This window comes from Excalfactoria chinensis, chromosome 1 (genome assembly GCF_039878825.1).
Source record: "Excalfactoria chinensis isolate bCotChi1 chromosome 1, bCotChi1.hap2, whole genome shotgun sequence".
Classification (NCBI taxonomy): domain Eukaryota; kingdom Metazoa; phylum Chordata; class Aves; order Galliformes; family Phasianidae; genus Excalfactoria; species Excalfactoria chinensis.
This window is the reverse complement of record NC_092825.1, coordinates 71649231-71676291: the sequence shown is the minus strand read 5'-3', so window position 1 is coordinate 71676291 and position 27061 is coordinate 71649231. Positions and strand designations below refer to the sequence as shown.

The 27061-nt window shown below is 39.9% G+C and overlaps 1 protein-coding gene across 3 annotated transcripts in view; it reads left to right on the top strand.

Moving 5' to 3' along the window:
- The first annotated feature begins 1874 nt into the window (after positions 1-1874).
- RIMKLB (ribosomal modification protein rimK like family member B) overlaps positions 1875-27061 on the top strand; it is a 33626-nt gene continuing 8439 nt past the window's right edge. Inside the window, exons 1-4 of one of the 3 annotated variants that reach the window (XM_072336232.1) lie at positions 1875-2404; positions 3671-4130; positions 10451-10671; positions 25555-25785. In XM_072336232.1, the coding sequence (XP_072192333.1) occupies positions 10497-10671; positions 25555-25785 (406 nt within the window). In that variant the 5' untranslated portion in view covers positions 1875-2404; positions 3671-4130; positions 10451-10496. Of the gene's footprint in view, positions 2405-2466; positions 2770-3670; positions 4131-10450; positions 10672-25554; positions 25786-27061 lie in introns of those variants that run through there. The other 2 variants (XM_072336241.1, XM_072336251.1) reach the window with 2 other exon arrangements.

Here is a 27061-nt window from a genome sequence, read left to right as displayed (position 1 = left end):
GGATGGCACGTCTTTTTTCTGCAACTGCAGGTTTTACGGTCTGTCTGAAACAGTTCTGGATGCATCAAGTGTAGACAAATTACACTGGGGAGATATGGAGTATGTAAGTGTCTGCCTTTCAGTTGGGAGAATTAAGGTGGTTAGGGTTAATTCTTAGAAGGCAGAGGAGAGCAGGTTGTTTACTTGTTAGATTATTAGAATGAGTGTTAGGGAGCATCACATTTGAACAAGTGGATATGCCCCATATTTGAAAAATTGAGAGTGTAACATGTTAAGCAACATATATATGCTGTTTTCCTTAGACACAGATGTTATGTGTTTTATCCAGAAATTATTAAGTTAGATGAATAAGAATTTCCTACAGGACAAGATCATGATATTAAGTTGAATATGTCTTGTTTGTGTGTTGAAGCCTAGTGAAGTCACATCTGGATTACTTTGTCCATTATCAGGCTCCTCAGTGTGAGACACATGGACATATTCAACAGGTCCAGCAAAGGGTCCACTTAAGATATGGTAGATAAGGACTTGGAGCATCTCATACACACAAATTCTGCAAGAAGTGGGGCTGCTCAGCCTGGAGGAGAGGAGGAGGCTCAGGGGATCTCACCACTGTGTACAAATACACGAAGGGAAGGAGTGCAAAAGGTGTAAACAGACTGCTCAGTGGTATTCAGTGAGTAGTCTATTTATTGTGCACAAACTGAAATACAGGAAACTTCATTTAAAAGGTGGTTTGTTTCTTTTTTTAATATAATTATTTTTAATGTGAGGGTGGTCAAATCCTAGGAATTGTGGAGCATCAATTCAACTGGGTGTGAGTGTTGACAGTCAGCTCTTGCTGACCCTGGTGGGGGGCAAGGGGCTGCAGTCAGCAGCTTCCAGAGATAGGAAAGAGAAAGGGACATTGATACATCAGGTATGCTGCGTCAGCATGACTGGCATGGATTTTTGGGGCAGCGTGCTGACACCATGAAATGTACCCAGCATGTACTAATCATCATCATAGTATCATAGTATCGTGCGAGTTGGAAGGGACCTTAGAGATCATCGAGTCCAACTCCCGGGATTCGAGCCCTTCTGTGTAGCAGAGCAGTGCTTCTACCACTTGCACCACAGGGGGGATTCGAACCCGGGCCCTCCGGTGCTGCAAGCAGCACCTTATACCACCGGGGGCACACAATATATGTCTTGTAGTGTGGTATGGAGGAAGCTGAGTAGGTGTGCTACAGAAACCAATAAACACGGTGTTGGTTAATGCACTGAATGTGTCATACTAATTTGTTGCCAGCAGTTATTCTTTTAGACAAATGATAGCAATATGGGATGATGCAGCCCAGGTGACAAACTAGTTATGTCAAACATAATGATGTATGGCAAGTAGCATGTAGGATATGTCACACGTTTATCTGCCGTAGGAAGGACAGGGGTTTTGGCTCTATGTGCCATGTGAAGCAGCAGCTGCGAAAAGCGTGACAGTCGTCATATCTGCCACCTAACCTTCGCTGCTTAAACTGCACCGTGCTGCCAAGTACCCTGCAGTGGCAAGGTGATAGAGGCATGTCCACCGTGGGAGCTAGCAGCTGGAGCTGTGGAACTCAGCAGCCTGGCTAGAAGTACCTCGCATAGCTGCGGGAGAGGCTGGGCAGAGCCGCGCCGCTACCGCCTCAGGCCCGGAATGCAACGCTGCGAGCGCGCTTTTTGACCGCATATCTGGCCCGGGATAGATGTAAGCGTAACGAAGGGGAAGCCGCCACCGCCACCTGGAGGTGGCTGTCGCTAGGCCGCGGAAGCCGGGGGGCGGTGAGAATCGCCGCAGGCGTGCCCTTCGACGGGGCGGGGCGACGGCCGGGCCGTGTGGGTGCGGCAACCGCAGTGGCGGCCGTTGCGCCTGTGGGGTGCGCGCGTGGTGATCAGCGGGAGCGCGCGGCCTGCCTTCCTGCTGCTTCCTGCTGCTCCCGCCTCCTCCCGTCGCTCCGCCTCGCCCTCTTCTCCGCGCTCGTCCCGGCCATAGGCGGCCGCTAGCGCCGCCGCCGCTTCAATTCATCCGTCAGTCGGGTGGCCGGAGAGAGTACGGGAGTCGGCGGAGCCCGCTCTCTGGCTGGAGCAGTGACCGCGGGGGTTGGAGGCGCGGGGAATAGCCGTCTCGGGCCGTCCTCTCTCCCCAGCCGCGGGGAGGAGGGAGGCCGAGGAGGGAGAAGGCGGAGGCTGAGCCCACTCCCCTTTAGGACCGCGCCTCTGAGTGACTGCTGTCCGCGAGGAGGGGGAGGAAAGGGGCGAGTCTCTCTGCAGTCCTCATCGCGCCGCCGCCTGCCCAGGCCTCGGTTCGGTCCTGCGGGCGGCGCTGAAGCGGGCGTCGGAGGGGCGTGCGGGCCGCGTGAGCTCGAGCTCTGCAGCACACGGGGTGGGTGAGATGCCGGGCTGAGTGGATATGAGCCCGGGGGTGGGGGTCCTCTGTGCCTGGGGGTTGGGATCGTTCCGCCTTGCCGCCTTGCGTAGCGTAGTGCCTGTAGTGATTGTGCATCCTGGGGCGCTGTGCCGGGCAGCGCTGCGAGCTGCCCGCGCCTTTCCACCGCGCCCTCGGCGAGCAGGCCAGCTGAGGCACCGGCTTGGTGGCTTCACGACGCCGTTCCTTGGAGAAAAGCGGGGTCTTTCTATGCGAGGTGCGTGGCTGCACCTCGTGCTTCCCTCTTCCCCTCCGTAAGGCGGCGAGGGTCCCGCACCCCGCGTTTTCTGTGGTCGGATCGTGCTCGGCGCGTACGTGTTGGGGTAGGTCTGCTCGCGTCTTGCCTTCCTCTCCGTGCTTGCGCACCCTCTCTTGCGCGCCTTGTGCGTTCACACGCGCTAGTGTGTATAAGCAGCCACTGAGGTGGGGCAAAAAATCGCTCCCGTGTGCCTGAATGCGAAAAGCTGCGTTTGTTGGGGACAGCTTTTCACGTGATTTAGATGGGAGCGAATGTGTGTCTGTTATTGAGACTTAGAATGAAATCTTTACAACTAGGTTTCTTATCTTTTTTAATGTTCCCCTCCTTCCCTCCCCTCCCCACCCCCACGTTTAAAGAACTAATTTAATGTTGGTGGTTTGACGGCTTAGGATCTACCAGGATATCCATCTTAAAAGCATGTAGTTGTTATGCTTTAATTAACTCAGTGATTAAAACAAGCTTCTAAATTCTTTTTTTTTTTTTTTTTTTGTTTCTCTACTTATAAGGGACTGTTGGAAAGGGACTTTTAATGTGTAGGATTATGTTTCTGCCCTGTAATATACTTTTCTGCAGTCTTCATATTTGAATTCTAAATGCTCTTGGTGGGGGGGAGTGTTTAAAGAGTCCCACAAATAAGCATGGATGCTTTTCGTAGATTTTTAAAACAATTCTTCCTGTTTTATGTGTAGATACAGGTTTATCTTTAAGAACACATTTCTCAGTGAATGAACATACTGCTTAAGTTGTATCTTTTTTTTCCTTCCCTCTTAAAATGGGTGTATGTGATATTGTATTTCTGGAAATCTTTTGAAGTTGCATATTTTGCCTAAGTGGTTAATCGGATCTTTCTCTTTTGGTTCTGCTTATTGTCTTGCATAATGCCTTTTCTTCCTTTGAAATTTGTTTACTGTATGTCTTTGTATGTTTGTTTATGTCTAATAGGGATCTTTCTTTTTCTTCCCTAGGTGTTGGTGTCTTTAGATTAATTTAGAGATTTAGTTCTGAGCAAGTTGAGACGCAAGGATTACATACAGAACTACTGCTTTCCACCGGTGTTCTTTTTCCTCTTTCCCACAGGGGAGTACAGGTTGGGAATTTAGGCCCTCTCTCTCCCCCACAGAAATCTACCTTAGTCCTTAAGGCATCATCTAGACATTGTCTAGTTATAGTACCAGGAGAACGTTATTCCTTGCTTACTGTGGGAGCTTTATTAGTATATCTGGAGTGCAGTGTAGAGAGGCATCCGGGAGGCTTCTTGCCCTCCCTTTTTGAGTAATAGGGGATTCAGGAAAAGGGGTGCTTACAGAGACACGTGACTGCGTTAAAGGAGCCAAGACTCAAGAAGCACTTGGCACACTGAAGGAAGCACCCGCCTATCTTTTGGCATCTCTTTTTGTCTTCTGCTCCTTCCTCACTCAATTTCGGGTAAGTCTTTTCAGTCCATTCATTGATGCAGTGCATGTCTCCCTTCCCCCACCACAGGCAGTAGGAGAAGCATGCACAGACTGAGAGTAGGGTGGGGGAAGGGAGGAAGGAGTACAGGCTTGCATACATAGATCAGGAGGAGAGAAGTGTGTGGTACCACAATGCAGGGGAACCTGGACAGAGATGGAAGAACCTCTCTTTCAGAAGAATAGCTGATGTGGGAGGAAATTGATGTTTTATTTGCATGGGCGTGCACACGGTGGAGGGGGGTGAAAAATATGTGAGTCCATTGTAGAAAAAAAAAAAGAAAAAATGCTAAGATTGAAGTGGAGAGGTAGCTGTTCTTGATGACTGTCAACTGGCAGATGTTGCCTTGTGGGGTAGATTGGGAAGGGGGCAGATTATTCCTTGGAGGTTAGGACCTAGGGTGTGTGAATGAGGAGTGTTACCACCTACTTGTAAGCATGAATATATGTGAGGAAGGGCTGGTGGTGTGCATGCCCACATTTTATAGGCAGTTGTGCCTGGAAGGATTGCTATACTAGCATCTTTAACATTACTCAGTGCAAAGGTAGGGAAGAGCAGGTGAGCGCCACCATTAGGAATACATTTGCCAGTCAATGGGAGTACTGGAAAAGAATAAGTGTGATTAATACATTTCCATATACCCTGACTCTTGCAGTCTACAAATCTGGCATGGGAAGGAAGGTGAATATCAGGCTGTGCTTTCAGGGAGGTGTGTTTGAGGTTTACCTGCTTGCAGTGACTTTAAATTCTAGGGTGTATGTTCAAAGGGTGGATGATGATGCATCAGGACTTGATGAGTTGCACTGCAGCTGCTCAATTTATTATATAAAATGCTTTTAAATAAATATGCTAGCTTTTAAAATCTTTCACTTTTAGAGATCTGTTCTTTCCAAAGACGCTCAAACAATTATGTGGCATTTTTATGAAAACTAGTCTCTGGTAGGCAAAATAGGAATTTTCCTTGAGGTTGTCCTTAAGCATCACCATGGAGGAACAGTGTCAGAAATTGACACTTTTGTGGGCCAACCTAATAAAATAAGAGGCATTACTTTCGAAATAGTCTTAGTTGTATCTAACTTTTCCATTGCAATTCTGCCTTGAGTTTCCACCATTAATATAACTTAGGTCTCTCTATTGAATATTTTTATGCCTTCATAGTCTTAAGGTGTAGCCTCCTAAACAGCATTCTAGAAACTATTGTAATGGTAGAGAAAACTGGTTTGTCAGAAGTATGTGTATAATTTCAAGTCTTAGCTTATTCATGATAAAAAGTAAAACAAAATTCCCTTTTCCAGCTCAAATTATACTGTTCTGTAGGAAGAAGAAACACTGAGGCATGTGCATTAATGATAAATGTGATACTACGCTGTTCATGGTGAGATTAGTGCTTGGAGTTAATTTTTTCCTTTTGCTTTATTTCCCATGGCAATCATGACTGTCACTTTTTGCTCTTACCTTCTTATCTTCCTTGAGATGTGGATTTTGATCTAAGATGTAGTGATTAGGTATGCCTAGTGGTAGGCTAAAACTAAGTTTTACCTTTCTAACTGTTGAGACCCATAATCTGTTAGCTGAACAGTGCTAAGCTGTAACTGAAGCCTAGGGTCTCAGACAAGGACTAAAAAAGAGGTGATTTTGGGGGGGGGATGATGATAATAATTGTTCCAATAACTTGTTTGTCAGATCACTGTGACAACGGTCTACATCAGATTACAAGTTAAGTAGTTGAGATATATAGTACTAAATAGCATCGATTTCTAATGCTGCCAAACATCTGAAATTCCATTTGTAATTTCCATAGGGAAGAAACAACCAAAGTTTATGAAAAGTATTGATTATTTGCATTTTGAATAGAAAGGACATGGGACAATCTTTTTTTATCTGTGATACCTCAAACATCACATATTTATCGATAATGCGTGAATAAGTTAGTATATCCTAACAGTGGATTCCTTGTTTCACCTTTGGGGAGAAAACATCATGATCAAAGAGAAACTAGTCGATTTTTTTCTCCTTTAGGTTTTTGATGTTGCAGGTAGGACAAGGGAGACCAAATCTCTAATTCCTGGAGACAGGTCTTAAATATGTCTATGTTAAGAAGAGACTCCTTCAAGGGGAATAGGGTGGTTTTCAGTTTTCCAGGTCTGTCTGGACAGCTGATATGATTGAATGAATTCCTTGCCATGCCGGTACAACATATGCTGCTATGATGTAAAGTAGAAAAGAAGCACAGTGACTACATTTGTTACAGCATCTGTCAAAGGTGTATTACAGATTCAAGGAAAACAGGAGGAAATAAGTTTGCATATGATAGGCAAGGAAGGAAACTGCTATGCGAATGCCAAAATGAACTTAGCTTAAGCAATTCCACAGCTCAAAGTTGAGGTTCCATCAGTTCTCTTCATAAATCTGTTCCACTCAACATCTCTTTGAAGTGGATGCAGCAGTGACAGCTTGGCTAGTCTGAGTTTGCTTTCTGTTGTAGAGCTTAGATGCCACTGTTTTACTTATAATCTCTTTTATGCAGTTAAGTCTATTTCTTTCTTTTGTTGCTTTTCATTTTTTTTTTTTTTAAATCCATTAGTTACTGAAAGGTAAAAGAATTTGAACTGTTCATGTTGTAGAAGACATGTAAGCATCTACTCTTCCCTTTATGTGTACTATGCTTACTTTGCAGTTGATGTTTGCATGGATTAGAAAATATTTCATGCATGCCCAGTATCAGGCTGTGGCTTTTAGATTGAAATAGTCAGAGTTGGTTTTTGTGCAAAACATACTGGACACCATATCCAGATCAAGAGCATAATGTTCTTGTGCATCTGACTGTAAGGCAAGCTTTCTTCTTATAGACCATTTTCTTAAAAATGTGGGAGGGATTTTTATGAGGTTTCACTGAGTAGTGTAAATTAAAGATTATGTGTTCCATGAGAATTCTACAAAATCAAGGTAGAGATTATAAGGACAGGCTGAAATTGGTAGATAGAGACCACTCTTAAATTGTGTTCCTATGAGTGATGAGGATATTTATTCTAGTGGAAAAAAAACGGTGTTGGTTAAGAGGATTCTATATTTAGGATTACTTGTTTCTGCTTTGGCCAGTCTTAGAGTTTGCTTTAAAGTGAATTTCTTAATCTTTATCTGCAAGCTTAAGGTTGCTTCCTACCTACCTTACGATGAAATATGAGACTTAACATGTACATTTTTTAAACTTCCTAAGATTCAGAAGAAGTAAGACAGAGTGTTAGGAGAGCGATAAATACAAATCCAAGGCATTTTTGGACTGACTTGGTTGTTTAACAGTATAGTTAAGATACCTGGATAATTCTTATGATGCTGTAGCTCCTCTAAAAAAGTACTTGAAGGAAAGACAGGCATATGCTGTTTTTCATCTCATTCCTTCCTTTCCTTGTCCTCCTGCTCTTGCTTCTGCCTTTCCTCAAACTCCTCATGGTTTCTCTCTGCCCCTTGCTTCCTCTCTCCCTTTCTTCTGGCTTTCCTTGCCCCCTCTCTCCCTTACCTCACTTGCCTTTGCCTCCTGTGTTGTTACCCCCCTCCCTCATAATTTTTGTCTCTTTCTTTCTCTCCCTCCCTAACCTCTCTCTCCCTCACTCCCTTCCTCTCTTGTGTTTTGTTTCTTCCTCGCTCCCTTGTGTTTCTTGTCTCACTCTCCCTTGTTCCCTCCCTCTCTCTTGCTTCTGCCATTCCTTTCCCTTGCTCCCTCATATTTTTTGTCTCTTTCTCCCTTTTGCCCTCATGTTTTTTCTCCCTCCCACTCTCCCCCTTTTTCTCCATTTCTCTCTCCATGTTGTCCTTCTTCCCTCCCTCCAGCTCTTTTTTTTTTCCCCCCCACTCTGGCTCTCACCTGCCCACCCCTTTTTGCTTGCCCACCTACTCTCTCCTTTTTTCCCCTCTCTCTCTTGCATGCCCTCCCTGTTTTCCTCTCTTCCTCCCGCCCATCCTCCCTGTTATCCACTCTCACCCATCCTCCCTCCTGTCTTCCTTGTATTTTGCTTGCGTCCAGCCTTCCTCCCTGCTTACACTGTCCAGCCTCTCTCCTCTTTTTCCTCCCCAGCCTCCCTCCCGCACCCCCAATTTCCTCTCTCTACCTCCCTCCCCCCCGTTTTCCTTTCCCTCTCTTTTTTTCTTTCTTTCTCTTCCCCCTTTTTTCTCACACTCCCTCCTGTTTGCCCTTCCCCTTTTCCTCTCTTGCCTGCCATCACCATATTCCTTTTACACTCACCCTACCTCCCACCCTCCTTGATTTCTACTCATGATTGCCCTCCCTTCCCTTATTCATTTATTTCTCTCCCTCCTCTCCCTCCCTTGCTCTGTGCCTCCTCTCCCTCTATCTCTTCTCTTCACTCTGTTCCTTCTCTCCATCTCTCCCTCTCTCCATTCCTCCTCCTCCCCCTAAGGATGTAGTGCCAGAAAGTTTTCTGTAAACTACCAGCATACGAAGAAATCCATTGTTGAGAAAGCCAAAAGTGAGGCAGGATCTGTCAGTAGTCTGCTGCTGCTAGCCCAACCCTCATCTTGCATTTTTCACTTTCAGCTGCTTTGAAGGGGAAAAAAAATAAAAACTGATAGAAAAGATATGCTTTGCAGTCTATTCTCTCTTGTGCCCTTTTCCGGAGAAGGAGTAAATATTCCTTATCCTGTTGTTGTTTGAGCATCTTGCCTTTTGTCTAGTTTCTGCTTTCTTTCAGTGTATTAGTAGGAAGAGCTTTAGTCCTTGGATTTATTTTTCTTTCTAATTCAACAAAGCAATGGAAAACTAGTTGTGGAGTTTTCAGAGATTGCTTTTTGCCATTATGGCTCTTGGTATTAGGAATAAAAGTGACCACTTAAAACTTCTTTTTTTCTTTGTTGTTATTTAAGAAATAGGTTTATTAGTAGAGAAAAAGAATGAATTTTTGAATTTAAAAACAAATCAGTTTGTTCTTGTGATTGCCAAATTACCCTTTATCCTCAAAACCTGCTGCAGAGGCTTCATGCGTGAATAACAGAAAAAATAAAATACCTAATGGAAATTCTTTGAAAAGTGAAGGTATTTGTACACCTGAGGTCTTGTCTGCACTTGTATCTCCTGATACCATGTTCTGTCATTAGGACTACCAGGCAAACTGCCTGGTTTGGTCCCACAGTTCAATTCAGGCAAACTGTATTGGTGAAAACAGTGTTTTTTATCTCTTCATTTAACAGGAAGATTTAAAATGTGTGGCAGAAAACAGCTCTGATTTTCTCCAGAATTCTTTTTCTCCATGCTATGCTGCTTCCTGGTGGTTGTTTTGTTGTAATTGTTTGCATGCTTAATACAGACAATTGCGTGTTTTTATTTATTTATCTATTTATTTATTTATTTTTGTTCTATTTTGTTCCATTTGTATTCCTTTAGTTGTTTTACGACTCTTAAAATATTTTCAAATGTAGTAAAAAAAAAAAGCAATCCAGGTCCTCTGTTCAAATCAAGAGAAGCACTACCTTGCTCTTATCACTTCTAACATCATTGAAGTTCTTTAATTTGAAGCATTCTTTCTATATTTGGTGTTAAATTTGTAATTGCCGTTTATGTATAAAGGTTATTTTCCCTTTTGTAGATAGTATCTTTAATTTTCTGTAGGCTGTGTATATTCGTATTTAATATTCTCAACAATATATTGATGCTCCTTGTTCCATTGGCTCTCCACTAATGTTTTGGATGATATCAAATATTTCTCAGTAGATGTGAAGTATTTGTAAGACTGAATCAGTCTTTAAATAATACTATGGAAGATTCTGTTTTAATGCACTTTTGTCTGGGATATTTTCCTATTATAAAGATTTGGTGTAATCTGTCTTCTGTATACTATAAAGGGATATATCTATTCTGTCACAGGTGTTTTAATGGTACTTAAGGAATTGCCCAAGTGCTTCCTTACAACTGTAAATAGCTCTAAAAGATGGAATTGTCACCTTCAAAGATGGCCATTCAGAATGTTTTCATGCCTCTTAGTACAGTCAGGAAAAATGAATGGTTCTGCTGCTACCAGTAATTATGTTAAATTTATATTTCCTATGGATGAAACTAGGGTAGGAGCTGAGACTAGCACTTAGTAAGTAGCACTGAATGTAAATGGATTTATTTCTGTTGTTACTTGAATTACAGATTAGGCATACACGTTGCTTTCCCACTTGGAGGTTGCAGGTCTTTTGAAAAGAGCTGACTTGTACAAAGGCAGTAGAACTCAGGACAGTGGGGAACATGAACATAGGAGCCTGTGTACTCTAACAGTCTCATCTTCTCCACCATCTAGAAGTTCCATTGAAAAGAAACCTTGAAGGTTGCAAGAGAAGTCCAAGATGTGCAGTTCAGTTGCTCCCAGATTGTGGTTCTTAACAGACCGTCGCATCAGAGAAGATTACCCTCAGCAGGAGATCCTGAGAGCATTGAAGGCCAAGTGCTGTGAAGAAGAGCTGGATTTCCGGGCCTTGCTTATGGATGAAGTGGTGCTGACAGTTGAGGACGGGAATCTTGGTGAGGATAAGCTAAGGCTGGGAATGTGCTGAAAGGCTACTTACAACAAGATTGTAAAATGGAATATGTATTTTTTATTAATGAATTCTGTGTATGCCAGACTACCTGTGTGTCATCTAAATAATGCAGATGCACAAGATACCATATTCTTCAGCATTAATTGTGCTAATCAAATATATCAACTTTACCTATTTGCTTTAGAAGTACATTTGCCTTTCCTTCATAGAACAGATAAAAGGTTTGCTTTAGCTTATTAATTCCTGGATAAGGACTATAAGATTTTCAAATTAAGACAAAATTTCTGAGTTTTATTTTTTTTATTTTATGTTCTGGCTCCAAGGTACCAGTCACATTTGAAATAAAAGGGATTTTCAGCTCATTACAAATCGTTAGGGAACTAGAAGTAATAATGTGACATAATTGAGCATGCTACTTTGCAGGTGTGTATTTAGAAAAAGACAGTGAAATATACAGTCTGCGCCTCAGGATAATTTGAACCGTTTTTTCAACTTCCAGTATTTTAAACTAAATTTTAACACTTATATTTTACTATTAGCTTATTTCTTCTGAGGCAATTAAAAATGAATAGCAAAACGTCAAGGTGTGCTAAAAGCATTAAATAATATGATTCTTTTAGATAATGAGCTTATGTTATAGGTAGTATATATGTTATAGGTAGTAAATTAAGGCCATCGTCGAACTGTCTAATGCTGTGTTTTTATAGTTTTTTAGTTTGGATTTCCTACAGGAAGGAGAATGCAAGTGATGTTGCATCCATACCTCCTCCATTCCTCTTCACCATGTATCACTCAGGGGAGGGAGGAAGGAGTCACGTTCCTGCGGGTTGTGTTAGTATTATTCTGTGTAGGAAGAAAATATGCAGGTATTCAGTTGTGAAGAAGAGGTTGCCACATTATTGTATGCCTTGTTCCTTGAGGAATCTTTATAGGAGATAAATCTTAATTTGGCTTGGGTGAAGAACTTTGGTCAGCTTTTGTACTGTAACATGAATCAGTCAGGCATAAAATGGAAATGCTTGGGGAAATGGGATTTTTAATTCTTCCATTACTAAACATTCATCTTGTTAATTTGAATATTGTTCTTTTTGTCAGTTTATCTACTATTCTGAAATGTCTGTGGGTTTTATCAGAGACTTGAAATTCTGCAGGATGTCTTCAAATCAGAGAAACTTGTCAGGAAGTCTGAGCATATTTTTGCCTAGAGTATGCTGTTCATTGGACAGTATGTTCTGTTAAGGTGGCCATCCAGAAATGTGGCTACAGACTTTTAAAACTCATAATAGATCCTTCAGCTTTTCAGCATTGTTTTTTATTTCCTGTCTTCTGCCTGTTTTGGGGGAATTAAATATGTCAGGCATGAACTGTCGGCCTTTCTGCTCTTTTCCATGTAATGATGCAAGAAGAAAAGATAAAGTATGCAAGCTGGAGTTGCTGAGAAGCATATAGTACAAGAATGGGAAAAATTAAAGAAATGACTTGAAAGAGAATACAGAAAAAATTATTTTCATTCAAGTGTTCATTCAAAACTATGTAAGTAACTTTTTTCAAAAGGAGTAGGATGAAAATGCAGAAAAACTGTGGACAGGAATTTCCCTATATTTGATCTGGACTGGCTTTTGTAGAGATTTTTCTTATTGCTTGAGAGAGATGAAAAATTGCACCCCTTAATTTTCCAGTTTTCTTTGTCCCGGTGTTTGTCTACAACTGTAGATACAGATTTCTGCTTGAAGACACATACAGATGTTTTGTTTCATTTTCTTAATTAAACTGGTAAAAGAGTACACCTAGAGTAAAAGGTGTCTTGTAACAGAGTTGAGAAGGTGATGCATTCTGCATCCTTTTTTGTACACTTTTTGTTACCTATTGTTATGAGAGATCCAGACTGAGAGAAATGTTACGTAACACAAACAACCTCATGAGGAGACTGTATCTTCAGTGGGTAATAGCTGCTTTTGCTCCCAGTTTTCTTCTTGTTTGTGTTGAAAGTCTGGCAGTAGAGGTCTCAGACTTTGAGGATAAGTACATGTAGAGGGAGTCCTCTCTACTCTGCCATTGTGAGGCCCTACCTAGAGTACTGCATCAGGGTCTGGGGCTCCTGGTGCAGGAAAGATGTGGAGCTGTTGCAGGGGGACCAGAGGAGGGCCATGAAGATTATCAGAGCTGTGTAGCACTTCCCTTATGAAGACAAGCTGATGGGAGCTGGCTTTTTTCAGTCTGGAGAAGAGAAGGCTGCAAGGAGACCTCATTGGAGCTTTTCAGTATTTTAAAGGGAAGTACAAACAGGAGAAGAATCAACTTTTTACTTCAGTAGATAGTGACAGGACAAGGATGAATGTTTTTAAGGTTAAGGAGGGAAGGTTTAGATTGGATGTCAGGGGTAAGTTCTTTACAGAGAGTGGTGAGGTGCTGAAACAAGCTGCCCAGAGAGGTTGTGAATGTTCTGTCCCTGGAGGTGTTCAAGACCAGGTTGGATGGGGCCCTATTCTAGTACCAGATCTGGAGGTTGGTGGCTCTGCCTTTGTTAGGAGGATTGGAACTTGATGATCCTTGGGGTCCTTTCCAACCCAAGCCATTCTATGTTTCTGTGATTCTATGAAGTAATAGATTTTTACATACTCACATCCGTTATTTGGACCTTTAAATCTAGACTATTTCTTAATTGTTAAAAGAATATTAACTTTACAAAGGCAAGTTGAAAATGGAAGGGTGCAGTTTAAAATTTCAGCATGTCTTATTTTTTGAAATAATCATCAGTGATATGTGTAGTCTTGCTGATTGTTGGAATAATGGATAAAGAGATCAAAGCATAGTGCTTTAATAAGCTTGAAATGACTTGCTTCTTAGAGGGATTGTGGTAAATACACTTCTTAACTTATGAAGTGTTAGTAGAACGGCGGGACATGTGCTGAGACTAAAGCCTGGTACTTGTATTAATTCAGTAGCATATGCCTAAGCAGTAGAGTTTGTTATTGTTAATATCACTGAAGGCCAGCGCCAAAAGTCTGTAAAACTTCAGCAACTTTGTGACTCTTCCAGAATCAGTTTGTCAGAAAATGAAGATTTATCATCTATCCAATGCAGTAAGCAATCATAGCAGTAACGACTCAATCACTGCTTTACTGTGTGGATACTCAGACAGGTCAGCAGTGCAGGTCTAGCATGCTCTGCTGGTTGCTTCTGCAGATAAAAGCTGGGATTTCCCAGCATCTCTAGCACCTCCCTGCTCTACTTCTACTGAAAACATGATGAACCTTTAACACCAGGGTCTCTGAGTCTTCTGGAGATCTGTACAGACCTTTGCATCTGCATGTGAGGTGCCTCAGTACAGCATGAATCCAAAAATGATTGTATATGCAAGTTAAGAAGAGTAGAATTAGCTTCTCCGTTGTGTTCAGAAGGAAACATTAAACTGTTATCAAAAAGGTAGATTGCAAATGAGCTTAAGTTAAACAAATAGGACGGAACCATAGATGCTTTCAAAAGTGATCTTAGTAAGTGTTTCACCTTGCTAGCTTACTCAAATTGTGCGGTTTTACTTCCTTTACATATCTCTAAGGCAGGAACTCAGTGGAAAGTATCAGCTGCATAAAACAATGGATGTTTTTATTTGGTGGGCTGAACCTTCTGAAATGGTTAGTGACTCAAATACACAGCAGTATTGCACAGGAACGGGGCAAAAGTACACAAATGGGCAGAAGAGGATGGTGATGTTGCAGCTGTTGTGATTTAGACTGGCTCAGAATATGATACAGCCATAGCCTAAGTCTTTTAAAAACAAAATTCTAAACTAGTGTAATGATAATTCTGCTCCATTCAGCAGTCTCTTTAAGTCTTGCTGGTGTTGCTTGACTTGTCTTTGGGCTTCCTTTCTTGCCTTATGTAAGTTCATCTATCCCAATACTCTACTCTTTTTTAGGATTTGGCATTTGTGGAAGTTGAATGGACTAATGCAGTCAAACACTAACAACTCTGCTCAGCTGATTAACAGTTTTCTGCTGGAAATAGCCTTATGCATTTTGTAGTAACAGAATTGCTACATCTGATGTACAGAGCAGAGGAATTAGTCTGTTCTTTTAGACAATGTGTCATATTTAGATGAACATAATTAAACATTCAAAGCATACTTTAAAACACAAATTCACTTATGGGAAGGATATTTGATAGTATCAATATCATTTTGTTTCGTTCTTGTTTGTTTGGTGTGTTCCTTTGAAGCATTTGCTATTTACTGCTGTAAGGAAAACACTAGGTTATTAAATTAGATTGCTCATAGCCTAGTCTAGTTTAGCAGTTCCTGTGTTGATTTTTGAAATAAGTAGTAGGCAATTTATCAATTTTAGTGTGACATTTTCAGACATGCATCTTAAGTCCTGTTAAAATGTGTAATTTTCAAATTCATATTTGTTTGCTAATGTAGTGGTATCCACAGGCTTGGAGAATTCAGATCCAGAAAGTTCAGAGCTTGTGAACAGTAGTGGGTGGTGAATGTGTTAAATCCAGCTGGCACCCGGTTATAAACGGTGTTCCCCAGGGGTCAGTATTTGGGCCTTCCTGTTTCATACTCTTATGGGTGACTTCTACCCTCAGTAATTTTGCAGGTGGCAACGAACTGGGAGGAAGTGTTATCTGCCTGGGAGTAGGAAGGTCGTACAGAGGGATCTGGACAGTCTGGATTGCTGATCTGAGCCAAGTTGGATGGGGTTCAACATGGCTAAATGCTGGGTCCTGCACTTCGGCCACAACAACCCTAGGCGGTGCTACAGGTTTGAGCAGAATTGCTGGAAGACAGTGTTGAAGAAATGGATGTGGGAATGTTGGTCAGTGCTCAGCTGAACAGGAGCCAGCAGTGTGCCCAGATAGCCGAGAAGGCCAATGGCATCCTGGCTGGTATCAGAAATAGCATTGCTAGTGGGAGCAGGGAAGTGATCATCCGTCTGTGTTCAGCTCTGATGAGGCTGCATCTTGAATACTCTGTTCAGTTTTGGGCCCTGCACTGCAATAAAGACACTAAGGGCCTGGACCAGGGTCCAGAGAAGCACAGCAAAGCTGTTTAGAGGTCTGGAGTATAAGTCTTATGAGAAGTAGCTGCAGGAACTGGGATTGTTCAGTCTGGAGTAGTGGCTCAGAGGTAGACCTTATCATTCTATACAACTACCTGAAAGGAGGTTGTGGTGAGGTGGGGATCGGCCTCTTCTGCATTACTAGCAGTAGGACTAGAGGGAATAGCCTCGGGTTGCACCAGGAGAGGTTCAGGTCACATATTAGGAAAAATTATTCTCTGGAAGAGTGGTCAGGCACTGGAATACCAGTGTCCAGGGAGGTGGTTGAGTCACCATCCCTGGAGATAATCAAGAAACATTTAGATGTACTGAGGGACATGGTTTAGTGGGAAATACTGGTTGCAAGTAGATGTTTGAATCAGATGATCTTGGAGGTGTCTTCCAACCTTGGTGATTCTGGGAGTGAACTGGAGTGAAGGAAGCCTATAGAGAATAATCTAAGAAAGAGACAAAATTCATTCAGTGGTTGTTTTCTCTTTCAGAGTAGAATGCTCTTTTTCTTCTCACTCATGGGGCTTGGCTGAAACATTCTCCACAGACGTACCTTATCTGAAGAGAAGCAGATTTTAAGAACTGTTGGTTGATGAAGGACTGCCTAAGTAACATTTTACCTTCATTGAAATATATAAAACATACACTAAAATTCTTTGCTATCTGAATAGCTAAACTAGTAAAATTTAAGATGACTGAAATAATAACAGTTCCAGTTGCACTTGTTTGGAATTGCCTTTTTTTTTTTTTTTTAACATTGTGCTGTGAAGGGCAATAGTTGAGAGGAAAGGGAAAGTTGCTTTTGTGAACTTTTAACTTGGAAAGATACTGAGCTTAGTTGGGGAGTCCTACACACCATAAAACAAAGTGTGAACGTTTCCCAAGAGTTTTATGACATTTTTGGGGGAAATATAAAAACAAGTAATCAAGATATGTGCTTAAACAACAATATTTAGAAGATAGTTCTTTTAACGGTATAAAGGTTGCTGGTGTGCTTATTCAGGTATTTGGATTTCGTATGTAATATTAGCCAAACGTAGCTTAATTCTTTAATCTTGCAAAATCTGTTTTTTACTTCATGCTTTCTTATCTTTCATTTCTAATTTGGTCTAAACTACTAACAAACAGTTGTAGTTCTTGATTTTTTCTTTCTTTTTTTTTTTTTCATGCTGAGTTAGATAGCATTGAAAAACAAGCATGGGGAAATAAAGATATTTGAAAGATTTCTGCAAAGTATGTATGTAATAGAGAGCTGAGGAAAGAAGGGTAAGGTTAATAAGTAGCTGAGTTTTCAGTGTAACGGTAAGAGTAGCATTCAGTCAGCTGGATCAATGATAATGGCTTTTACATCTACATAGTAGTTCTTATATTAAGGTATCAAGAGTCTTAATATTTATGAATCATCTTTAAGTCACTTTGAAGATTGTCTATCACACAGTAGGGAACATAATCACCTCTTATTCCTTCTGTCTGTTTCAGCAGTCCCCTGGCACTTGGTAGTCCAGCAATGTACCTTATTGTAGAAGTGTTTCTTGTGCTGTGCAGCATATTGCTCTGGGAGTGATGCAGCAGAAGCAAGTGGCCTTGGCAGGGTGCCTTGTTGAGCACTGCAGAGTTGGCCTGTTTCCTGCTATGAACAACAGTCACAGCAACCATTACTTCCGCTGCAGACATGAAAAATAGGTTTGTAACCAGAGGAGGAGCACAAAAATGGTCCAAGGAATGGAACACCTCTCCTTTGAGGACAGGCTGAAAGAGCTGGGGCTGTTCAGGCTGGAAAAGAGAAAGCTCTGAGGTGACCTGATATCAGCCTTCGAGTACCTAAAGGAGGAGTATAAGAAAAGAAGGAAACAGACACTTTATCAAGGTCTATTTTAACTGGACAGGGTGGAATGGTTTCAAACTAAAACAAGATAATTAGATTGGATGTAAGGAAAAAGTTTTTTGTGGTAAGGGTATTGACACACTAGAATAGGTTGCTTGGAGATGTGGTGCACACCCTGTCCCTGGAGACATTCAAGATCAAACTGGATAGGGCTCTGAGCAACCTGATCTAGCTGTAGATGTGTTTTTTTTATTGTAGGGAAGTTGACCTAGATGACCTTTAAGGGTTGCTTCCAACTCAAATGATTCTAGGTTTCTATGATTATTCCATTACAAGAGTTCTTTTATTTTATTTATTTATTTATTTATTTTTAGTTTGAATTCCCAACAGAGTTTACCTGCACCTATGACTGAATTTCTTAAATTGCTTTCTAAATTTCACTATGGTTGGAAAATCAGGCTGTGTATTTTCTTCCCTAATGTTTTGCCCGTAAAGGGAGGTACTTTCAGCTTGGAGAAGTTTTCAGGGTTTTTTTTTCTTTTTTTTTTTCTCTTTTTTTTTTTTCTTCCCCATAGATAGGATTGAAAGAAAAGACATTTGCCATTGTACCAAAAATTGAGCTGTGAATGAGTGCATTGTGGATTGTATATCCTGCTCTTTCAGCCAAGCCCAGGAAAATCACAGGGAAATGCCACAGAATATCATGCAATAATATAGATTTTTAACTGAAAAATTTATCTGTACCAACCTCAAAGATCGATTTGAAAGTTAAATCCAGCTTTGACATTTGATTAGATTCCTCAGGATATATCCGGACAGCTTTTGAAAATCTCCACTAATGAAGACAAATGAAGGCTCAGTGGCAATCTGCTGCAGTGTTTGACCATCCTCACAGAATTAAAATGTAGTGTAATATGCAGTCACAAGTGCGTTTGCAGGTTGTATCTGTTGTGTAAAGCAGAGCAAAGCTGCATGTCATATGCTCCATTGTGTGGAGTACACACCCTCCTCACTTTCACAGTCTGTCTTTCTGTGAGAGTGTTTTATCCATTCACTTAAGCATTCCAGATGTGCAGTCTATTTGATCATATTTCTGTGCTTCCCAGTGAGATTGTATCTTTTCTTCTGCATGTGGCCTTCCTCCTTTTTTTTCCCCACACTGAACAAGTGCATGAACAGTGCCTAAGATGAGCTTCTGCTTGCTTTGCTTTTACAGAGAAAGTGTGCTCCTGGGTATTGTACTCTTAGGGATACTTTTCCACATCCCTTGACTGATTTTCTTTAGACTGGTCACTGTTGCATAATGACTCTGGTTTAAATCCCACCTCATTATCAACGTACTTTGTCAGATTTTCTCTCTTTAGCAGTCTCCATTCTTCAGAAAGTATATTGGGATGATAAACGCCATAACATTTCTTGTGGCAACAGTTGTGAAAATGTGTTGCTTAAGAGGATGTTTATGCTGCTCAAGCCTTTCCCCTTGTGGACAAGGAGGAGTTCAGTACCTGTGTTCTTGTACCTTTCACCTAGCATATTGTTATGCTATGAATCTAAAATGTGTGTTTTAGTGCTTTTGCTTGTTTGTCATGCTTGAATGAGGCTGGCGTCTGGGTCTTAGCAGCAATTTTGCAGTCAGTTTTTTTCTTACCTAGCTCTGTGGGAGTCATCAGGTATTGTACTGTTAATTTAGGACACAAGAACAAGAGGGACAATTGGAAAAAGGGAAATGTGGCTGACAAACTTGTTTTTACGAAGTTGGAAGGAGGAATAATGATCATGGAGCTATAAATGCAAGTAGAAGAAAAGCATGCTACAGACAATTCTATAGTCTCTGAATGACATTATGCTAACATTTTAAGCTGTTCAGATGATTTCTGCTGTTGCTATGATCCATGCTTGCTTGTTGTACTGAAGTTTGTATTGATCACTTCCTTTATTGATCACTGCTCACAGTACCCATGAATGAAAGAATAGTTTTGTTGCTGATATCAGATGTTTACCTGCTCACCAGTGGGTGCAGTGAGTGCTAGTGAATGGTTTGCATGGATTATGTGGGGCTGGAGAATTGTACTTGCTACAGCAGCGGTTGTCTTTGTCTTTGAACTACGTTATTATCTGATTGTCCAGCAGTCTTTCCTAATGGTGATTTCTAAAAAGGTGTTCATTTCTCCTCTTTTCTTGCTTGAGCCCACAGTGTGTAATGCACAGTCAACTATTAAATCAGGATGAAACATTTAATTATCTTCAACTAAGCTGTACGTGATTATTAAATACTGCAGAACTTTAACACAAATATTATGCAGCATCTTCTGCCTGACTGATATTGGAAGGGTGAATGAACCGGAAATAGAATGTGCTGCTTTGAGAACAAGAGTGAGTCGGGATTTGTAAGCAAATTCTGTGATTCTCGTTACAATAGCTGATTAATTGGGAAAAAGAGTTACTAGAATGTAACGTCCTCAAATGGTAACATTTTTTTAGTGCTGGGAGGCTAGTCTGTTTTTCCCAGCTGAAGAAATTGTATTTGTAATAGCCTGTTTATTCAAAATCGGTTCATTTGGGAAGTGTTAGCAAATCCAAAATGTTTGGATTGATAAATTGGTATAGTGAAGTTGAGAGAGCTGGAGATTAGCATACTGATCTCTGAGGTGGAGTTTGAAATTTTTCTTGGGCTATGAGAATTTCTTGTCCCCTCTTAGTTCCTTTTAAGGATGTGATAGACGCTGTTGTATGTTTAGTGTTTTTGAAAATGTAATTCAGATTTTATATTTTAGAATGTTGCACACACATATAGTATTCCATTTTTATACTGCTGATGTATGTGTTCCACATGCTTGGTCTGTCTGCAGACTGAAACAGTTTTTTCCTGTTTTTTTGAATTATGGGTTTGATTATGGAAACTTGTTTACTGACTTTTTAAAAAACATACATAAAAGTACTAGCTAATATGGTATTTCTCCCTGAGAAAGTTTCTTTTTCCTTTCTCTTATGCTTATGTCCTTTGGGTTTCTTACTTGGGCTATAACTTCTGATGTTACCAGCTACTTTCAAATTTTCATTTATTTTAGAGTAATCAATTAATACTGATTATTCAAATTTAGTAAAAAACAGAATCAGTATCACTGTTTTGATGTCAGGTATCAGTAATGAGACTTATGTGGCATCCTTAGTGGTTCTTCTAGCACTTGTGCATTTAAGCATTTAGCTTTGTATTGTACCATTTTATTTAATTAAAGTTAACCAAGCTGTGGTTCTTATGGTTGTGCTGTACTTGAAGACCTGAATTTGAATCCTAGGTAATCCTTTTTTTTTGTTTTGTTTTGTTTTGTTTTGTTTCCCCAAACAGTAATTTGGAATGAAAATAGTTTTATCAATTTGATTTTTACTGAGGTTTATATTTTGTTTAAAATGCTGATGCTGCTATAATGAGAGATGTAAAACCACCATAAATATTTTTGACATTCTCAGCAAATCTTTTCTATTTTATACTAAATCTTTTCAGTTTTAGATTTATCTCCTGAAACTAGGTTCCTTTTGTGGGAAGATGCACACTGTAACACACCTGAAGATATGCTTGTTCGTTATGAGTAAATTGGACGTGAGATGTTGCTTCACAGCAATAGCTGTTAATCTTTAGATGAGCTGATGATTGCAGATTTTGGAAGGGCATTGCTTAGAGCGCAAGACTGAATAAAGCAAGTTTAAAAGTGTCCAGTAATTTAAAATGCTGCTTGGATGTGAGTTAAGGTATTCAGAAGCTGTACACTGTTTCCTGAAATTTTATCTTTTATAGTCATTCTTGAAAGTTCTTATAGTTTCTAAGGTGCAAGAAGGCAGGCTAACTTAATTGGACAGTAGAAGCATCAGTGCTTATGGATTGCAATAGATAAGAGGCTCTAGTTTAAGAACTGACATACTCTGTATATGTGATTGATTTGCAGAAGTGTATTTGACTTGCTTTACCAGATGTTGTCATTGACTGTATTTGCACAATTGCCTTGTCCCAGTTGCCTGGCAAGACTAATTGTGAAACCACTGAGGCTTAAGGTCTAGTGTTTTGCTGCGTGTTTTGCTGTAGGATGGCTACAAGGATGTAATCAGTTTAGGAATCTTAGCTGACAGACAGCAACTTTTAAAGTCACTATAACTCTGTTTTGTTAGCATGCCTATTTTTGAAGTATTTCATTTGGAATATGTGATGCCTAAATAATAACTCCTAAGAACGAGACTTTGTAATTGAGGAATTGAGTTGAATTGCATTGAATTCAAGAATGTCCATTTTTTTTGGCTTGCTGGGGCTTCATTGTGTGAAGAGGAATTGTCTTAGGCTGCATGTAAAATAAATAATATAGTTAATGTTTATAAGTAGTAAAGTGTATTTTAAATATATATTATTTATTAAAACACTAAAAAAGAGAAATAAAAACCATAAAACTAGCAAGTTGGATACATATGACTGATAAATTGTCATAAGGATGAAGACAGAAAAAAAGACCTGCCTGGATGAGTGAGGACTGGTGAATTCCAGAGTAGTTTTTCATTTCTATTTTTTTTTTTTTTTTTAAGGCATGTGCATCCAACCTAAAATTGCACTAAATCATGTTGTGGAGAGGAAATTATCCTTTGTATCTTGCTATGCAAGTAAACTCTACTATGTTATGTGTTAGTAACTCAAGGATTTTCTGAGGCTGTAGATGTGCCTTCTGATCTTGTTGCTAATTGCAGCAGAAGTTTTTGCTTCTTTCTTTCATTCATCTTTGCTGAAGTTTAGCGCTATATCTGTTTTCTGTGGACTTAATGAGTTCGTGTAGTGGCTTCTGATCTGTTTGGATCTCAATAAGCCTCTTCAGTAGAGATGAGTTGCTTGGTTCTTTCAGCTCACATGTTATTCCTAGGGAACTGCAAGCAGCAGGAGTGGTTGGGCCACCTGATGATTATTAATTAACCACATAGTTACTGTGTGCTGCTTTGAGTTGTCCTAGAGAGAAACTTGAGGCTTGGTGGAAGTTGGAAGGATGTGATGTAACCAGGTTAATTCCTGTTTGATTACAGTTGTCACTGCAAAAAAACTTACTTTGCACTTTCATCTTAATACTGTGGTATTTGCTGTGTATAATCTTAAAGGTCTTTCATATTCCATTTTGTAGGCGTACATCTCATGGGGAAATACCAAAGAAAACTGAGTGAAAGAAAGGTCTTGATCGAGTGCAGGATTCGCATGTGTTTTTATAAAACAAAGTGTGATATTCCAGCTCAGGAGTCTTCTACCTCCTAGGGCTGAAGAATAACCAAATGTTTTGTAACTTCAGATTTATTTTTTTTTTCCAAACAGTAGTGAAATGAATGTTGTTAAAGTTCATAATATTGGATTATCAGTGCAATTTACCTTTCCTTACTACAAAAGACTTTACAGCTATCTGTTTTCCATGTCTGCCATGTCATGGACAACATTTGATGAGGCCAAAGAAATGGTCCAAGTTGCTATTGTTTGAGAGACTTACACATAGTCTGATCTTCTGCCTCCTGCTTTTTTTTGTGAGATCTGTGCATTATCTGCAGGCAAAACACTGTAGTGTGTCTCTTCCTATTTTATTTTGTTTTGTTTTATTTTTTTATTCTCTCCTTTGCTTTCATGAATTGTTTCTCTGGAAGAGAAATTATTTGTGTGTATTAATATGTTCTGTGTTACTGTTTTCAATTCATCATAGTGAATAAATGTTTTTTTATCAACCACTCATCAATAATGACCATTAACTGCTGGGTATCAGATGGAATGTTGAGTACAAGCTTGTTTTTCAAAGTGGCAGAATCTGACTCCTTTTTGCTGTAATAAAGTAGCTTCTGTTTGCAGCACTGTGTTGCTGGGAGGCTGCTGCTAATTTTTATGGCATATGTCAGTGGTGACTCAAAGTACACATTTCACTGAGTAGCTCTTCTGCTTGTTTGTAAACTGTCTTCTGTTAGGAGAGGGGGAGGGAACAAAATTGTCTGAAGAGTATCCAAAGAAGAGAAAATACTTGTATTGGGAACAAAAGATCAGATTGTTCTGTTGATAATATCACTTTACTTCCAGTGTCACTCAAGGGGAGTGGTGGCCTGACTGAATTTACACCAGCCTCTTTGTCAGGTCTAACAGAAGAACCCTACATTTGTACTGTTTTCTTCTTTAAACTTCAAACTCCAATGTGCAGAACTTCAGCATGTGATATAACTGGAAAGAAGAATAATAAAATAGTCTCAGAGAGATTATGAATTAGAAAACTGAAGTTTTGGTTTACAGCAGAGATGTACAGTGACAATTTTGGGAGTCTGTAGAAAATACAGTACTTTATAAAAAGGGTTGCTTCACAGCCTGCTCATGAATCAGAGCATGCATACAATTACAGAGCCAAAAAGTGGATGTAACTGAAAGTAAGCCTTAATATATTTTCTACATGTGTAAATGAAATAAATGGAATCTGACTGACAAATTAGAGCATTTTTCTTAAATCTGTGCTATTTTTCTGATTAAATAATATGATAGACCATTTGCTGATATTAACAGTCAACTCAGATTTCTATCAGACTTTGTTTTTAATCTTACTTGAGCGATGCTTCTGTAAGATGGTGTGTGTATGTGTCTGAAGCCTGCTTATTTAAACACGCAAATCATGTCAGCTGCAATGCGGCATTGCTTGGTGCTAATGAGGTTAACGTCCAGAGTATCCATCTGTTTGTTTTCTGATCTCTGTACAGTTTTGGTAATGTGTACTGGGTTGGGGTTTGGGGGCGGGAAGAGATTTCTATTGAGTATGGCTTTATTTTGGCTCTATGTCCTCCTGATGGTTGGGCAGTATATTTCTACTTCCATTTAGGGAGTTGAGTGTTTATTTCATTGTTTTTGTTGCAAGCTCTAAGATACAACCTAGTAGGAAAAAGAAAGCAGGAAGTATGCATAGTATCCCTTGTCCCCAAAGGATCGCTTCAAATGTACTTTTAAATGAAAACCTAAAGAAAATATACTTCCTGACAGTATGTGTGTCCACAAATTGGGTAGGTGTATTTGAAAATTGCTTTGGAATATAGCTAATAGGTAATTATTTTGGGATAAGTGTAAATAGTTAGAATAGACCTTTTGTAAGGATAGAAATGCAGATGAACTGTGATTTCTCAGCTCATTTTTTTTTCCTCGTTTTTAACCCATAAGTTGCTGACAGCAGTGCGAACTGTGTATTTTACATTCAAATCAGTTGGTCTTAAAAGCAAGTAAAATGAATTTAAAATACTTGTCTTCCCATTTTCAGCTGCCAGACAGTCCTCATCAAGCTTGATGTCTTCCCAACTGATCCTGTCATATTTCTGTGCTTGCAACTTTCCTTTCTGTGTGTTTTTTTTTGTTTTTTTTTTCTCCCCAGTGATGCTGTTGGTAAAACTGTAGGTCACAACAAAGTGATAGCACTGGTCTTAGTGATGAAGCTGCCTTTCCTTACAGTTCCTTCCTCAGTGTTACCTAGTGCAGCCATGCTAGTTGATAACGTTATTTTTGAGTGTTTATTTGTTATGATGTGTTAAAAATGTTCCTTTTTTAAGGGTCATATTTAATCTCAATTACTTTGGTGATTGTGTGACATGGTTCCACAAAGAGAGGAAAAGTGGGCCTGAGAAAGGCAGAAATGGTATCATTTAGGCAAGACATATGTGAGAGGCAGGCACTTCCTGAGTTATTGTTACTGCTCTTGTCATTGTAGTGTGCAACTTATGTGCAGAGGAAGGTTGACATTTCAACCTAGCAAGAAGTTTTTCATCCTGGGAAATGACCTAAGATTATGTGCTCTAATACATTGTAAAAGACTGTGTGAAGCAGTATGACTGACAAGATGTGTGCTGTTCTAATGCTCACCATTTACGTCTAGTGTAATCAAATACAGGGTAATGTTTTTTTGTTTTTTTTTTTTGTGTATATGTCTCCCTGCACCTGATCAGGAATGGTTTTGTTTTCTTTCTTCAGGTCTTCGGGTGAATGGGGAGCTTATTACTGCTTACCCCCAGGTGGTGGTCGTCCGGGTACCAACACCTTGGGTCCAGAGTGACAGTGATATCACAGTACTTCGCCATCTAGAGAAGATGGGCTGTCGGTTAATGAATCGTCCCCAGGCCATCCTCAACTGTGTCAATAAGTTCTGGACGTTTCAGGAACTTGCTGGTCATGGTGTGCCCCTTCCAGACACCTTTTCGTATGGTAAGCCTTTGGAATCAAATAAAATAGTTGCCTGCAGAATTAATCTTTTTATAGTGAGTCAAGTTTTGGAAATCCTTAGAATTAAGTAGTGAGAAGCTGATTCCACAGATAAGTGTTCAGTAACTAGAAAAGGTATGGTGGTCAAATGGTGGTTTTGACTATGTTAGTTAGCTGTGATATTTTATGACAAGTTGTTTAATTATGACTCTACCTCCCAGCATCTAACTTAGCTGATTACTTCTAAAACACTTTGAAGTCTTTCAGTTGCTTAAAACAACAGGCAGAAACTTGGGGGACTGAATGTCACAGAATATTGAAGATATCTTTTGGTAAAATCTGAAAATATGTCTAACATATATAAATAAAATCATTCGCAAATATATTAGTTGTTATGAAAGGCTAGAAATAGGACAACCTCACATGTTCAAGTACTTATTAACAGTTCTTTGAGGTTTGGTTTCCCTCCATCACTTAATTACTGATGTTCTGGTTCCTGTCTCTGGAGCCTTTGGTTCCTTACGGAGTGCCAGGTTAGGAGAACCTGGTTGTTTGAGCTACTGTGGTTTTATTTTTGTTTTAATTAAAATACATTAAAATGTGGAATGCACCTCTTACCCTTCCTTTCCTTTTTGGGAAACATTAGTGCTTTCCTCTCCTTCATGCAGTTACACTGATAGACTTTTGTAATGAAAACTTGGCAAAAACTCAAACTTGATAAAAGAAACATTCATTCCTTATTAGATACACTTGCTCTATCTCTTTAAGAAATGAATGAGTTTTTAATTCATTGTGGGGAAAGGGAAACCAAGAATGATGGTGTAGTTGGAGAACATCTGTTTCTTCCTAAATCCCTGCCTGTCTTTTAGTTCTTTTAATGACCGTCTCTGGAATTTGACAGAAGTGTTACCTTTCTTTTTTACAAAAGTATCAAGGTATCAAGGAAAGTTGGCTTTGCCAAGAAAAACAGGATGTACTGAACTACTATGACATGCATTAAAATCTGTGGTGGAGTAGTGCTGGTTGCTTCTGGCTTTCTGACCAGTGTCCTGGCTTAACTTCTGTGCTTTACTGCACATGGTTTTAGAGGAGTCTCATCCCTTCATTTGCTTAGTTATCTAATTTCTTGTACTGTGGTCAACCTCCTGTGAAACAAAAAACTCAAATAAAATTAAAGTATCAATCATGAATGTTAAATGTTACTCTCTAAGAGTCTTACAGATTCAAGGCAACAAAAAGATGGAAGTAGTAATTCAAGAAATAGGGAATGAGAGATGCA